This window comes from Symphalangus syndactylus, chromosome 24, assembly GCF_028878055.3.
Source record: "Symphalangus syndactylus isolate Jambi chromosome 24, NHGRI_mSymSyn1-v2.1_pri, whole genome shotgun sequence".
Lineage (NCBI taxonomy): Eukaryota > Metazoa > Chordata > Mammalia > Primates > Hylobatidae > Symphalangus > Symphalangus syndactylus.
In genome coordinates this window covers 68,083,371-68,100,920 of record NC_072446.2, presented here as the reverse complement: position 1 = coordinate 68,100,920, position 17,550 = coordinate 68,083,371, and the positions used below count along the sequence as shown (strand labels likewise).

General features: G+C 37.0%; 1 protein-coding gene across 1 annotated transcript in view; it reads right to left on the bottom strand.

Moving 5' to 3' along the window:
* HAO1 (hydroxyacid oxidase 1) overlaps window positions 1-17,550 on the bottom strand; it is a 58,160-nt gene that overhangs the window by 36,806 nt on the left and 3,804 nt on the right. The window contains exon 2 of the mRNA XM_055265854.1: window positions 15,393-15,544. Within this exon, the coding sequence (XP_055121829.1) occupies window positions 15,393-15,544 (152 nt within the window). The remainder of the gene's footprint in view (window positions 1-15,392; window positions 15,545-17,550) is intronic.

Genomic DNA, 17,550 nt, shown 5'->3' with positions numbered 1-17,550 from the left:
ACATAAAGGCAAAGCCTGGCTCTTGCCCAGGATGAAGTTCCCTAATGTTAATCCAAATCTAAAAATCTTGGCTTTTGTAATAGTTGGTATATCCTAAAGATTAAATATCTAGGAGCCTACAGCATCAAGTAACACTGATCTTGTATGAAATCCCAGGACTCTCTTCTCTTACTTTTACTCACTGACTCTTTCATCATCCTTGAGACATATCTTCAAAGATAGACACCTACACTTTTAATGATACAGACATATTCAGACTTTATTCGTATGTTTAGCATTTCCTTCTCTTCTTTAATTAAACAGTGATACATTATGCCATTGCTATAAGGAAATTGCATATGACGCACACACACATACAATCACTAAAAGGGACACTGGCCAGGTCTCAGGTATTGAAGCATCAAAGATAAGGCTACATATATAAACTGGGAGATAAAACTTTCATTTCAGAACAACAACAGGGTAGGATGGATTGAGAGCCTGTCCTACAGTCCCAGTCTTGCCATCCATGAAGTACATTCTATCTGCACAATTGCTATAGCCACAGCTGTTCCGCCCACTTCATAGCAGTGCACGATCATCTACTGGGGCAATGTTTGTGAACGTTTTCTGTGAATCTCTGAAGCCATGCAATTGTAAAGTGTTAGGTGAGAGGATGCCTAATGCATTTGGAAAAATAAGTCCTGGATAGCTTTGTATATTTTTCTAATTTTGCCAAGGACCTGGATTTCTTAATGTCATTATTTATTAATCTTCTCCACAGCCAGCTTTCCTTTGCAATTATTTTTAATTTATTTATATTTATTTTTAGTTGGAAAATAGTAATTGCACATGTTAATGGGGTACAATGTGATGTTTTGATCTATGTATACATTGCAGACAAATTTAGACAAGCTAATGACCATATTCATCACCTCACCAACTGATAAGGTTTGGCTTTGTGTCCCTACGCAAATCTCATCTCAAATTGTAATCCCACGCACCAAGGGAGAGAACTATAATCCCCATGTGTTGAGGGCAAGAGGTGATTAGATCATAGGGGTGATTTCCTCCATGCTGTTCTCATGCTAGTGAGTGAGCTCACACGAGATCTGATGGTTTTATAAGGGGCCCTTCCCCCTTCACCTCACACACAGGCTCTCTTACCTGCCACCATGTAAGACATACCTGCTTTCCCTTTCACCATGATTGGAAGCTTCCTGAGGCCTTCCCAGCCATGCAGAACTGTGAGCCATTAAACCTCTTTTGTTTATAAATTACTTAGTCTCGGGCAGTTCTTTATAGCAGTGTGAAAGCGGACTAATACACCAACTTATCATTTTTTGTAGGGAGAACATGAAATACCTATTCTTTTAGTAATTTTAAAATATACAATACATTACTATTAACTGTGGTCACGATGCAGTACAATAGGTCACTAAAACCTATTACTCCAGTTGCACTGAAACTTTGTACAAATTTGATCAATATATCACTTTCCTCATTCTTTTCCTTCCTCTCCCAGCCTCTGGTAGCCACCTTTTTACGATCTGTTTCTGTGAGACCGAACTTTTTAAATTCCACATATAAGTGAGATCATATAATATTTGTCCATCCATGTTGTTACAGAATTTTCCACTTTTTAAAGGCTGAATAGTATTCCTTTGTGTACATACACTTCATTCTTTATCCATTCATCTGTCAATGGATACTTAGGTTGATGGCATATCTTGACTATTGTGAATAATGCTATAATGAACATAGAAGTGCAGATATATCTTCAACATACTGATTTCAATTCCTTTCAACAAATATCCAGAATTAGAATTGCTGGATCATATGGCAATTCTATTTTTAGTTTTTTGAGGAATTGTACGAAACTAAAATGTCTCTGCATAGCAAAGAAAACAATTAACAGAATCAAGAGACAACCCAGGGATTGGGAGAAAATATTTGTAAAGCATATATCTAACGAGTGCTAATATGCAAAAAAATATAAGGAACTCAAACAACTCAATAGCAAGAAAACAAATAACCCAATTAAAAAATAGGCAAAGGACAGCAAGAGAAACAATCAAAGGAGTCAACAGGCAACCTACAAAATTGGAGAAAATATTTGCATACTATGCATCCAACAAAGGTCTAATATCCAGAATCTATAAGAAACTTAAACAAATCAACAAGACAAAACAGATAACCCCATTAAAAAGTAGGCAAAGGACATGTGCAGGCACTTCTCAAACAAAGACATACAAGAGGCTGATAAATATATGAAAATGATGCTCATCATCTCTAATCATCAAAGAAATGCAAATCAAAACCACAATGATATACCAACTCGTATCAGTCAGAATTACTTTTGTTAAAAAGTCAAAAAATACTATGTTGGTGAGGCTGTGGAGAAAAGAGAAGGCTGATACACTGCTGTAGGGAATGTAAATTAAATAAGCCACTATGGAGAGCAGTTTGGAGATTTCTCAAAGAACCGAGAGTTTTTCTACCATTCGACCCAGCAGTCCCACCAACTGGATATATTCCCAAAGGACAATAAATCATTCTACCAAAGAGACACATGCACCTGCATGTTCATCACAGCACTATTCACAACAGCAAAGACATGGAATCAATCCGGATGCCCCTCAATGGTGGACTGAATTTTTAAAATGTGGTACATATACACCATGGAATACTATGTAGCCATAAAAAAGAACAAAATCATGTCCTTTGCACCAACATGGATGCAGCTGGAGAAATCAATATCCTAAGTGAATTAATGTAGTAACCAAAAACCAAATACCACATGTTGTCACTTATAAATGGAAGCTGAACATTGGATACATATGGTCAAAAAAATGGTAACAATAGATGCTGGGGAATACAACAGTAGGGTTGGGAGGGGGAAAAGGGCTGAAAAAAACTACCTGTTGGGAACTATGGTCACTACCTAGGTGATGGATTCATTTGCACTCCAAACCTCAGCATCATGCAATATACCTTTGTAACAAACCTGCACATGTGCTCCCTGATTCTAAAATAAAAGTTGAAAAAGAAAAAGAAATGGGCAAAGGATCTGAACAGACATTTCTCAAAAGAAGAGATATAAATGGCCAGTAGATATATGAAAGAAGCTCAGTATCACTAATTATCAGGAAAATTTAAATTAAAATCATAATGAAGTATCACCTCCAACTGTTAGAATGGTTATTATCAAAAACACCAATGATAACAAGTGTTGGTGAGGATGCAAAGAAAAGGGAACCCCTTGTGGAGAAAACGGAACCCACTGATGGCAGGAATGTAAGTTAGTACAGACATTTTGAAAAACACTTTGGAGATTCTTCTACAATGATTTTGATGCTCAAGAGACCCATTCCTCTTTTCCCTTGCAAATACCGTGTCCAGTGCTCAGTACCTTTATGGTGAAAGCTCCTAAAGGAGAGTGGAATCTTCTCCAATTCCAAGAACTCCCTGTGAGGACATACATAGGGAGAGAATATCTAAGGAGATAATTTCTGCATTCCCAAGGTACACATTACTTTGGAGAGCCTGGAACAAATAATCCAAGAAGTGAAACAAGAACATGCTTTTCCCTATCCCCACCCTAACCTGTTTACAAATTTCCATGGGGGGAGCTGCAGAGTGAGTCTAAGGGGCTGGCAGCACTTGCATAGTCCAAACATCAATCAATAATACTTGGAAGAAAAATTGTAAAGTTCCCAGTATATGTTTTTGGTTTCTCTACTCTTCCATTTGCAAGGTAACTATAAATATAATGATATAAAAATAAGTGAGATTAATATCCTTGTTTACTATCATCCATTCCCCCCACTCCATCTCAAAACATGAGCTACGGCCAGTGGAATGATTTCTGTTTTATAGAAAGAAGTTAATCTCAGACCCATCCATAATAAAGATTTCTATTAGAGTTAAATCACATGTCCTAGGGTGGAAAAATGCCACAAGGGTCTGCAATAACCTGACATAAGGTAAGTGTAGCTCGACCTTTCTGAACTGCCATTCAATAGAGGGTTGGCTAAATTTCCTATACTATGGAACTTACAATCAACTGCTGAGATTTAAAAGAATTCATCAGGTATGAATGCAGCTACCTCTGGGGTTGACACAAATCCTAAACTCCAATGTATAGTGATTTAAATGAGCTAGGACAGGTAAATAGCTTTGGAAAACAGCATAAACTGGCAGCATTCTCCCTGTGGCTGGGAAATGCAATTGTTCTTCTAGAGCTTGGCAGAGTTTTGTTTTGTTTGTTTGTCACATCAAGCCTTAATGAAAACATTTATTTCTGATCCAGGTAATCTGGATGTGAAGAAGCAAAAATAGGAAATCCGTTGTGTACATACATTTTAGGGGCCTGGATACTAAGCCTGCCCATCCCAGGCTTTTACCAAAGACTACTGTGAACACATCTCTCAATTATCTAGAGTCTCCCTGTGACTTCTCACTCATTTCAGGCAGTCATTCTAAACTTAATAGGCTCTCAGAAGACCTTGAAGGTCTTCAGAAGGGAAAAATATCCACTACATCTAATACTGTCATGTGTGAAGACCTGAACTATACCTCTGGCTTGGAACCAACAGGAACTTTCATCCCAGGCTCTGACCAGAGCTTCTCAATCTTTGAGGAATCAAATGGTATGTTAACAAAATTCAGATTCTGACTCAGTAGGTCTGTAGTGGGACCTAAGATCTGCATTTCTAACAAGCTCCAGAGTCCTGCTGATGCTGATGTTCCAAGGACCATACTTTGAGAACCATGAGGTAGATATTTTCTTTCAAAAGGACTCATCCAAATTAGTAGAATATGTGTGATGTCGTGAGCAAAGTTGGGGCTCGTTGAAAATCGGAGGGAAATATGCAGCAATGGCAGTGAAGTTGGTAGTGGTTGTCCCATGGTTTGTCAATGGCCAGCCATGCCTTGCTGATAAATCTGTCTTTCTTCTCTGCTGGCACCCTCTGGAGAGGGTCACAGGTACATTTGCCACATTTGTTTATGCATTCTTCTCTTATTAGTTTTAAAGCCAAGGAATTAAACTGTGTTCACATGATGGCCCCTCAGTACACTTAACCATTATCCCATGGTTTTGGTTTGGTTTAGTTTGGGTTGTGTTTTTGTTGTTGTTGTTGTTTTTGTTGTTGTTTCTTTGTTTAGCTTGCTTATCTGGGATTTATCCAGCTTCCTAGGTCTCAGATCAGAAGCGGAAGTGAATGACAAAGAAAAATAAAATGGTATAAGATGAAGAAGAGAGCACTTACTCAAAGCTGAGAAAGCACAATTTATCAATTATAAGATAGTTTCCAAATGTTTAATGTCAGGTCCAACAATCTTACACACAGAAATAAGATGAAGAACCATCAGGCAAAACTGAAGTTTATCATGCTGGGCTTGATGAGGAAGGGAATTATAATATATTTGAGAATGATGTTCATCCACAGCCACCACCACCACAAAACAATAGAGGGAAATAGAAAATATTAGTTATCAATGAGAGTAAATTATTTGGAACGTCAATTCATGTGGGACTAATCATATACCTAGATTCAAACAGAACAATTAAGCAACATGTTAATTCAGACCCAAATAATTTCTTTGAAAATAACTCTCTTTTATGGGAAGGCAGAGTCAAGTTTCCAAATTACGGTTTTAAGGAAAAAGAGGAAAGAGGAAGTAAAAAAGTCTAATATGTTCAAAGGGCCTAAAGTGTTGGGGTTTTCTTAGGTGCATTTGATTAAAAAGCTCCTACAAAACTTAGTCATCAAAACAGCTGCTCTGAAAATAATTTTGTTGAGAAAACGCATTTTGTCATCTGCACAGGAAGTCATTACGTAATGGGGAAAATATGCAATGACCAAGTACCAAGCAGTTGTGTGGTTCAAAACTCAGGGCCTGTCATAGTGAAGTGTTTGTATAACTGTGCACCATAATGTCCATTGAGTGTGTCATCCTATCTTCACAGGGGAACTACCATCATATAGGTCTTCACAGAGGATCTACCATCATATAGATGCAGTCAACATTGTTTTATGGATGTCTAAAATTACAAATGAGATTAACCAGAAAAATAAAGTTCTGAAGTCAGTGATCTAAAAGAAGAACAAACCTTCAACTACAATTATGCATGAAATACTTAAAAGTTGTCAAACAAATCTTAATTTACAATTTATGGAACTGAACCAATTTAAACACTGCCAAGAAAGACCAGGAAACCAGACTTAATCGTTCCAGTGCTTTCATCATGGTCCATTGAACGAATCTGGAGCTGTATAATCTTAGTGACCACACTGCCACTACACCTCTAGACCTCTTTTTTACTTATGAAAATATTTTCAAGGAACAATTAGTCTCAGGGACATCTTAGCTCTCCCTTCCTTGTTTTCACTGTATTTCTAGGGCAGAACTCTGCAATAAACTAAAACTTTAGCTCTACCGTAGTGATTCCTGTGTTATTATTCTGTCATGTTACTGAACTGTCAAGTCCTGGCATAAATGGCAGATCATATGGAGACTACAACACAGTGATAGGCCTTTAAATAATGGTTTTAAGGAGTATTGAGTTTGCACACAACAACTTCAACCCGCTTCCCAGTGTTTAACAACTTCAGTGTTGGGATACACATGTGAGCCTCTGACTTGTTTCACTGTCACAGTTTAATATCATCAGGCACATTAATAATTCTGAGAAGAAGCAGTCTCATGCTCTCAACGAAGCCACCCAATAGCTTAAATTTTGGTGCAAAATCCTAGAAATCATACCATTTGATGACTGTCTTTAATATAGCTAGATTCTAATTTTTTAATAGGTGTTTTAATTAACAATCTTGTTTCATTGCAAAGTGATTTTAACACTGAAGCCACTGTTTATATGAAAATACTTTAGCCATGAATTATACATTTTAGTATATGTATATATATCAAATGTCAATAATCTTTTAATACATATATAAGCATATTTAATATGGATGTGTGTTTGTGTGTGTGTGTGTGAGTGCTTACACACAGAAAGAGCATGTCACTGACTTTTTATTGTTAGAAAAGTAAGTCTAAAACATAAAATTTGGTTACACTTTAGAGTGAAAAAGACTTAGGTTCAAACCCCATCACCGCAGTTACTGGCACTAGACCTTGGTCAAGGGCTTCCTTCTTCTCTACTGTCAAACAGAATGAGAATTACTTCACAGGCCTACTGTAAGGATTAATCACAAGAACATAAAGTCCAAGCATTGCACCTGATAAATGACAGGCACTCCACTTCAGAAAGAGTAAAAATTTTCCTTAAAGCAAGTCCAGTGCTTTGCCTGGATTAGGTAAAATTGAGAATAATGGGGATATTTTCCTAGTAGGTATGCTGAAACATATATCTAGTCGGTCACCTAGCACAACACATAAATATACAAATCAATAAAGCTTTCAAAAAATACATCATTTGGGTTTGGAGCAAAGGAAACGACAATTTTTCCTGTTGAATGGTCTTTCACTCAATGTTAAGGTTGATCACTTAATCTTGGAAAATCCAGAAAATTCAACAGCTAAAACTCTCACCTACACCCTAATGCAGTCATCTGGGGTCTGTGTGGCTCTTTGTGTTACTCTGCAATCTGTTCCACCTGCATCTTAATAGGTGGTCAAGTCATAGCTGAGTCCCAAAACTTCACTTTGGAATGTTCTGGCCTTTTAGGCTCAAAAAGAAAGTGTTTAGATTTAATGGTTTTATGGCCCATCAAATCCTGTGTGGTAGCCTCTAATTGCATCCAGGGGCTGGAATTTCTTTTAAAACTTTTTTTTTTTTGACAGTTTAATAAGAATTTGCTAATATGCTGAACATTCCTGGAACGCATAAGGTAGGTTTTAATTTTTCTTGATATGAGGTCCCAGCACTCCCTCATGTGGCACTTGTCCACATAACAAGTCAGAAGCAAAAGGATAAATGAATATTTAATCCTTTTTTTCTCTTTCTTTTTGATTTCTCATGTTTAAAGGGAGAAAAGAATCTCAAGTAGCTCCATGAAAGATGAAGGAAAATTTTATTATAGCTACTATGCATAAAACCTGAGAGGTTTCCATGGTAATGTTCTTAAAGCACCAAATGGTATAGTAAGCATTTTATTAATTGGATATTTGAGAGGTCAGAGATGTTCTACTTATTCTGGAAGACTAAAATTTAGCCTAATGATACCACCTATTTTATATGTGTTGGCATTTATATTTATTATTGCTATTTCCTTCAATATGTTAAATATTCATAGAAATAATTTTGTATTCTTCTTTAAAGAATATAAAGAAAAAAATTCAAAAAAAATAAATAAAAATGATCTGCTAGAGTTTCAAATGGATGTGCCATTATAAGTGGAGGCACTTATAAAACAGCTTAAATATTATAAGATTTACAACTATTAAAATGTTGATTAAGTAATCTATTGAATCAAATTTTTTATTCATAACACAGTGCATGGAAAAAGTGCCCTCCATTCAGTATTTTTCAGTTATTTTTCTTCCACTTTAAAAGACTTCTTAGAATTTTATTTTTTGTTTGATTGTAATTCATGACCCATTGTTTATGCTCCCAAATTTTGCAAAAAGTGAATATTTCCCAATTAATTTCACTTCTGTGGCTTATTTTATCTTCTCAAAGTTAAAAAGATAAAACAATAAAACATAAGATGTTTGCAATAAATATTTTAAGATGATAGCATAGTGCTTGCCTTAGGATTCTTGCTACAGTTAATGACATTTGGAAACATCAGTAACAGAGCATGATATTATAGGTAGCACTGCCTAAGTGATTAATAATCTGAGCAAAGCATTTAACCTCTCTAAGCCTCGATTTCCACACCCACAGGAGTTGGAGAAAGTTTCTCAAGGTTTTACACTCACGTATTTTAAGATGGTGGTAAGGACAGATGAATAAATAATAAAGTCAAATTGCGTGGCACATACTAATTGCTCTAAATGCTGGTGATCATCGTTTTTCACAAGACTTTGAAGTATCACTTTCTGAGTTTATGCAACATTTATTAAACACATGTTTGTGTTTTTAGCAATAGTCAGAGATAGTTACATATCTTGTCCCTCTCCTATAGACCAAGAATGTACTTTGAAAAATGGAAATCAAATGCACTCAAATGCTCACTGACTCATCTAAATCCTCCAGGGCTGACATAGTGCAGTGGAAAGAAGTGGGCTGACATAAAGTGCATCTAAACCCTCCAGGGCTGACATAAAGTGTAGATTTAGAAGAGTAAGAAAAGGTAGCTCTATACTTTGAATTGTTTTTTTTTTTTTTTTGCATTTGATAAAATTTTAAATGGGATCAAAATCATTTATTTATATACTGAAAAAATTGCAAAGATCATCCACTTCCATGCCAATTTTCTGGGTTTTTGTTTTTGGAGATTTTTGTTGTGAAAGTTTTTTATTTCTTCTTCTTTTTTTTTTTTTTTTTGTCTTACCAGCAGAACTATTTAAAGAACTTTTCTTTTGAATGCCAAAATGCAACACAAGTAGCTGCATGCTCAGTGTCACACCTAAGTTCTGTAAGATCCCTGGGAACAACCCAGCCTCCTTGGGACGTGGCATTCAATCCACTGGTCTTGCTCAAGTAGCTCACTTTATCAATGGAGAAATGTAATCCTAGAGAGTGAAAATGACCTGCCACAGAAATAAAACTAGTTCATGGTAAATTTCTACATAAATCAGAAGTTCCAGATGGACAGCCCAGGGGACACATGTAGCCCACAAAAGTATTTACTTTGGCCCACACATTGTTGCCCCAAACAGTGTTTTAGGGAATTTTGATTTATTCGCCCACATTTAAAAACCAGGAGATTGTACATAGAAATCAAGATTTCTGGCTTCTTAAAATTTTGGAAGATTTGGCAATCCCACATCCCTGCTCTCTTGGGTCATCAAGAGCTAAGATGTAGCTGCCCCCTTCTGATGGAACATGCAATCTCAGACTCACTGCAGTCTCCACCCAGGAGCTTGCACTGTTTTGTTTGTTTGTTTGTTTGTTTGTTTCAATTTCATCTTTTTGTGGACATTTACATTGCAAGCAACCCTGGCTCCTAAAAGTACCTTTTTTTTCCCCTGAGGTTTCTGCATAAAGCTTAAAATAAAAATATTTTTAGCAAAGAAAAAGAACAATTTTTATTTCCACTAGATGTAAATGGAATATACTTTTCTGAAAGTGAGTTTTTGTGTGTGAAAGATAAAGATTTCGGGGACTTTGAGCCCTAAGGGGCAAATAAAGATAGTGTGTAAGCATTTCCAGCATTTATTTCATGAATCTTCACAAGAACCCCTGCAGGTGAGAGCTCTTATTCATCTAGGGTTGCCAGATTGAGCAAACATACAGGACACCTATGATTTGTTGTTTATCTGAAATTCAAACATAATGGGCCCTCTGTGTTTTATTTGATAACCTTGTATTCATCATCATTTTGAAAATGAAAAAAGTATAGCTTCATTGGTCACTCTACAAACATGCAGCAGTGTAAAAGAGTAGAGTTCAGACTGGGTGCGGTGGCTCACGCATGTAATCCCAGCACTTTGGGAGGCCAAGGCAGGCAGCTCACGAAGTCAGGAGATCAAGACCATCCTGGCCAACATGGTGAAACCCTGTCTCTACTAAAATACAAAAAATTAGCCAGCCGTCATGGTGCACCCCTGTAGTCCTAGCTACCCAGGAGGCTGAGGCAGGGGAATCGCTTGAACCTGGGAGGCAGAGGTTGCAGTGAGCAGAGATAGCGCCACTGCACTCCAGTCTGGTGACAGAGCAAGACTCTGTTTCAAAAAAAAAAAAAAAAAAAGAGTCGAGTTCAGTCCTCGGTCCCAGTTAATAAGGTGGATTATTATTATCCCACAGTTGTGAGAGGAAGGGCAGAAAGGCCCTTGAAGTTGGACTCTGAATCAATCTGGAGAATCAACAGGGAAAATGAGACTATGGTACCATAGCAATTCCCAGAACTTTCTGGAGGCCCATTCTAATTACTCAGGCCAGACCATTGCCTGTGGACACCAATGGGTTTAACTTACTCTCACTGACCATGCTGAGGGGGACACTTCTCCAGAAAGATTGATAACTAACCCCTGTTTTCTGGACCTGGCCCCAACTTCTCTTCCTTGCTAGGGTCTAAGTCCCTGGAGACAGGAATGCTTAGTGGCCAGATATTTAGGAGGCTAAGAAATTGCATAGATTTCCCAATATTCCCAAGGACTGGCTTGCTTGAGAGGATTTCCATATTCTTTCTGGGAATGATGGAATAAATCCAATAATAACTTCATAATTCCATGTGAATTTTCTGAGTTTTCATAAATAAATCTCTACCAAGTATGAATATTCTTACACTGTTACTTAAATTTGCCTGTGGCTATCTATAGCCTTCAGTTAGCTATTATCCTGGTTTCCATACTTCAAGAAGCCAAAAATGACACAGAGATGTGAGAGCAAGTCATCTTATTTGGAAACCATCTCAATGAATTGAAGGAATGGGGAAGTGAGAGAAGAATGGGAAGGAAGCCAATAAAAGAGAGTGTGTTCAAGGGCAGGCAACTTCAGTGGGCAACTGGGACTCAATCCTTCCAAGGAGCACTGGGTGACCATATTAGAAAATGCTTCAGTTACCCTGAGCAAAGAGAGCTTGGGTATTTATCCACCTACTTCTCTACATCATTAGCTAGGGAACCCTCTCTCCCATTCTGCTACTTCAAACACACCTATCCATGGGCTTATGTTGCAACAGATAATGTCAGGCAAAAAGTGGTAGGTCTGATGGAAATGGGAAGTAAGAAGGGAATACGTCCAGAGCACAAGCACCATCTACTCCAGGCATTCATTCTTTCCTTGCAAGTAACCCACTGTCCCACAACCAAAACACACCAGCCAAAGAGCACTCTGCTATGAGCTGATGACCATCAGCTTTCTGGATATACCTAAATATTAAATAGACTAATAACCTATAGATGGTCTTTGAAACATAGGTGAAAACTCAGAAACCCTGGAGAGAGGTTTCTAATACAAATACAGAATAGAAACTCTGATGTTGCTGCCCTGATAGGAACCCAATGGAGGACCCTAGATTTTTGAGAGCAACATGTATACACGTCCATTGCCTTCTCCAATTCCTCTGCAATCTCAATGTCACCACCCTCTGTTTGTTCTGCTGGATCCACCTTATCCAAATGTCTATTGTGTAACTTATTCTCCTGAGGGGCCTGCTTTGCCTGCTCCTAAAACTATAATTACTTCTAGGGGATCATAATGGGCTTCTCCTCATGACACTTCATGGGAGTTTCTGAAATTAAAGCCCTTGCAAAGTGGTGAGGAGCCGAGATTCTGGAGACAGAATACCTCTATCTGAATCCCATCTCTATCACTTATGAATTGTGCATCCCTAGGCAAGGTTATTCAGCTGGCGTGTGCCTCAGTTTCTCCTGTGTAAAATAGGTTTAATAATATGACCTATTTATTTGGGCTGTTCTGAGGCTTCAATGCTATAATACTCGTAATATACTTAAAATAGTGTCTGGAACATGATAATTGCTTTCTAAGTGTTAAATAGATCTAAGGGGATGAGACTGTAATAGGCATTTAAGATCCTCTTATGGTTACTTCTGGAGGAAATAGTCCTACTTACGCTGTCAAATCATAGTTTCTAAGGAAGCTTTCTTTTCTGCTTTCTTTTCCTCTTTCTTCTCAGCCCAACTCCACCAAGAATAAAGACTAGTCTTGGAACCATCAGAAGTGACTTGGAGAATAAATCTGTCATTGACGAGCTATGAAAAACTGTTTTCTCTGGAACTCCAGCTACTTGCCCACAAAATAGGGACAGAAACACCTGTCAAATATCAAATACAGTAGTATGTGTTGGTATGGTTAGGCTTTGTTTCTCCATCCAAATCTCATCTTGAATTGTAATCCCAGGTGTTGAGGGAGAGACCTAGTGGGAGGTGATTGGATCGTGGGAGTGGTTTCCCCCATGCTGTTCTTATGCTAGTGGATGAGTTCTCATGAGATCAGATGGTTTTATAAGTATCTGGCATTTCCCTGCTTGCACGTCTCTCTCCTGCCACCATGGGAAGAAGGTCATTCCTTCCCCTTTGCCTTCCACCATGATCGTAAGTTTCATGACGCCTCCCCAGCCATGTAGAACTGTGAATCAGTTAAACCTCTTTCCTTAATAAATTACCCAGTCTCAAAGAGTATCTTTAAATCAGTGTGAGAAGGAACTAATACATGTGGTAAAAATAATTTGCTGGCTTCAGGGTGCCTTACCAAGTGAGCTCTGCTTTTTGCTTTCTCTGGTTCCTTTCTTTATTTCCATTCTCTTCATGGTCCCTTGTCCCTTTATCTCTACTCTTTTAAATCTAATTTTTATCATTTCCTCCTTACAAAATAATTTAAAGAAGAGTTTATAAGATTGAGCCAAAAATCAGACGAGTATAAAGTCAGGAGTAATCTCATCACTTATAAATAAACATTTGTAAATTGTGATCTTTGAAACTAAATGTATTTTAGGACCTGACTATTGTTTGCCACTGATTTCTTACAATTTTAAATTAAAATATCATTCTATGTTATTGCACTCTTCCTATAGTATAATTTTTTAATTTGATGCCATTTTTATGCATCGTATTTTTTGCAAACTATCTCCAATTATGAGATGTTTGGGTATTTTTTTCTAATCATTCTCCTGCTAAAAATAAGAAGCATGAAAATCCTTGCAGAATTTTTTTCCTCAAAAATCATAATTAGTTCCTTGGAATTCCTAGAAGAGAATTTTTAGCATCACATGGAATTTACATTTTTAGAGCTCTGATATACCGTGCCAGATTATTTTCTAGGAAGATTATTCCATTTTACACTTTTCTCAACACTGTTTGAAATGCACATTTTCTCCCTAACCTAATCATACTGCCTGATCTTAAAATAAAAATTTGATATCCGGAAAATAAAATAGATGGTCATAATTTACATGTCTTTGCTTATTAATGAAATTGAATATTTTTCATATGTTTGTTGGTCACTTTTATGTCTCCATTTGTACATTTCCTATTTATATCTTTTGTTCACTTATTTCTCTTTGTCCCTTTGAGCAATATATTATTTTCTTCTTCAAATATAAGGGCTTTTTACGTGGAAAGGACATTAACCCTTCACAGTCTCATATTTTTTTTTCATTTCTTTCAGTTTACCATTTACTTTTTATTTTCATTGAGATTTAAGAGCACTAAAGTTTTAGTTTTTTGGTGTTCATTTGTTTTCTTTCGTTCTAAGGTTGTTGCCTATAGCTTCCAGCCTGAAAGAGCCTTTATTATCTTGATTTTGTATAGATATATACCCATTTAGTATTTTCCTTTTTTTTTCCTTCTCTCTACTTATGTTTCAGGATTACCATAGACAAAAGGCTGAGGCACCAAAGCCACTTATTTGTGTGTGGTCCTAGAATTAAGGAAGCTGCTAAGTCCGTCCAGCAAAACCTCATTGTGCCATTCTGATATCCCTGACAGAATTTTATGTCAGACATTTCAAGAAGAGAGGTGAATTCACAAGATCCTTAATTCTTAAAACTAAAATATTTTAAAATATTATATAGTCGTGTTCTCTTTCTGCTCTGCTTAACATCAAAAGAATTCATTTCCAACTTTTATACGAGTTTCTGAAGCAGAATTTGGGGAGATTTTTTACTCTGCACAGCCTTTCAAATGTTCATAGTTGCTAGAGAACTGGAAAGTTAATAAATTAGCCCTAATAAGAGATTTCTTTACATCATATTTGATTTTCTCATCACTCCCCCCTAAGGCAGCTGGAACTGCTCTATTGGAAATATAACGCATCCATAAAAAAGAATCATGATCCAAAACCATGGAAGAAAACACAACCAACCACGTTGCTCCATTTGCAATTTGGCTGTGAGAACCACTTTGGTTTGGGGGAAGCAGGAGGGTTTTGAGATAAGGTAGCCACAGGGCTGAATTCCAATTCTGTAACTACCTAGCTGTGACCTTGGGTGAGTCTACTTGTCAGAGATCTATTTCCTGAGACAGTACTATTAATACCCATAATATAACCAACAGTTACTGAGCCACTACTCTCTGCCATGAACTTTGTATACCTGAACTCATTCAATCCTCACCATAACCCAGTGAGGCAGGTACAATTTTTGTCCCCATTTCACAGCCAAGGAAACCAATGCAGAGAGAGGATATCTTGCCCAGTCACACAGCTGGAAAGAAGAGGAGCAGGACATGCAAGAACAAGTATTTTGATGATAGAGTCTATGAGCTTAATGTTTCTGAGTGTAAAAACATCAAGGAACATGTTTGCTTGGTGCATTCAGAGAAGAAAGTCAATAAACCTTAGCCCCCTTCTGTCCCGATGGTGACAGTCTTCCTCCTACCTCGCACAGTGGCAAGCTCGCCGTCCACGTGAGCCATGCGCTGCATGGCCGTAGCCCCCACGCATATTGGCATGCTGACCCTCTGTCCTAACACAGAAGTCGACAGATCTGTTTCAGCAACATTCCGGAGCATCCTTGGATACAGCTTCCATCTAGAATTTAAAAAAACAAAATAAAATAAAAGGCTTTGGAGTTTCAAAAACATAACCAAAACTTTGACATTACATTTTAGTTAAAAAGAAAAAATATGATTGGATTTTTTCCAAACAAGCAAATGACTTCATAAAGCTAATGGAAAAGAGGCAATTTTACTGTTTGTTAGGAGAGAAAGTTAACAATTAGAGGACAATGAATTTCGCAAGCAATTATTTATTAAAGTATAACTAATATATGATAGTATTCACTCATTTTAGTCTGCAGTTTTGTGAATTTTCACAAATGCATACAGTGGTGTAACTGCCATGACAATCAAGAGCTAGGAAAGTTCAATCATTCCCAAAAACGTCCCCATTTTCTTTTGTAGTGAAACTCTCCCCAGTTCAATCCCCTGACAACCACTGATGAATTTTTTCTTTGTCCCGATAATTTTGCTTTGCAAGAATATCATGGAAACAAAATTATTCAGCATGTAGCCTTTTGAGTTTGGCTTCTTTCACTTAACATAATGCATTGGAGATTTTCTCATGCTGTTGTATGTGTCAATAGTTTGTTCCTTTTGGTTGATGAATAATATTCCATTGTACGGGGGTACCATCATTTGTCCAATCATTCCCAAGCTAAAAGACATTTTGAATACTTCCAGTTTGGGGGGAAATTCTAAATAAAGCCACTGCAAACATTCACGTACACGTTCTTCTGTGAACATAGTTTTCGTTTCACTTCCCCTATCTTGAAAATCAAGATGGTGTACAAATGCATAGAGTTTAGATTAGAGTTTAAGAAGATATGCGATGTCTAGTTTGTCTTCTTTTTATGTGATCAACAGCAGCGTCAGGCAATTACTTTTAAAATTATAATTTGATTTCTTCAAAATTATTGAGCTATATGCTATATTCATTAAAGTCTAATGATGAGGGAAGGTTTTTTATTAGTTTAATTTAACAGTTTTCTCAAAAATGTTATTGGACAAAAACTGAAATTTGGGTGTTAAAAAGTTTTTGACTCCCGAAAATTATTTTAAATGACTGTTTCTGTGATTCTTCTGTGTTGGAATGAAAATTACCAACAAACCAGCAACCAAAAATTCACCAGTAAAATTTACAGAAGAACTAGTTCTGTCTCCTCCTGGCAAAATATCTATCTCCTATTTGTTTTGATTTATTATTCTCATTAGTACTGATTAAAATTGAAGAAAATGCAGCCCTATTTCTAATATGCATGAGTATAATAAACCTGTTGTTTAGGCATACATGCATATCTAACCAGTATTCACCTAGTATTACCTAGATTTAACTCTACTTCCAGAAACAGCAGGACTTTTTAGTAAATACAGTGAAGTATGATATAGTAATGCAGTAACTTAAAGAAAAAAAAAGAAGAAAAAGCAAAAGCCCTTAATTGAAGCGTACTTCCTGTAGCGGAAGAAGAAATTCTGCCTTCTATTGCTTTGTGGAATAGCTAAGGGTCTGTAATCTAACCCTTCCTCACATAATAAAGTAAAAACATCCAGTCCCTGAAAAGCATAATAAAGAAGTTTTACTGTGTGATTTCTATGCTATTCCTTTGAACATTATAATTGTCATTATTTTATGTCACACCACATGCTCTGTTGCTGTAAGTGTTTTCTTCTTGACGGACCCTCACAGCATGATTCTTTGATCTCCATTTTGAAGGGGGAGTAGCAGAAGCCTTGAAGAGAGTTTTTATTACCAATCATCTCTAAGTGTGTTATTAGAATGAGAGAAAACGATCTTAATAGCAGCCATTGGCATGCCAGCCTTGGAAGGCATTAATATTTACTTAGAGCTAGAGAAACAATGAAAGCTTTATGACAAGAACACGCAAATCTGCAGGGCAGCAGCTGTGTGTGTGTGTGTGTGTTCGTACGTGCCAAAAGGGACATTTTTAAAGGTCAAATTCCCATTTATAAAGCAAAGCTAAATCCTTCCATCTCCAGACAGTGGCTTTACGCTTGTCCACTTGGTGGCGCAGTCACTTT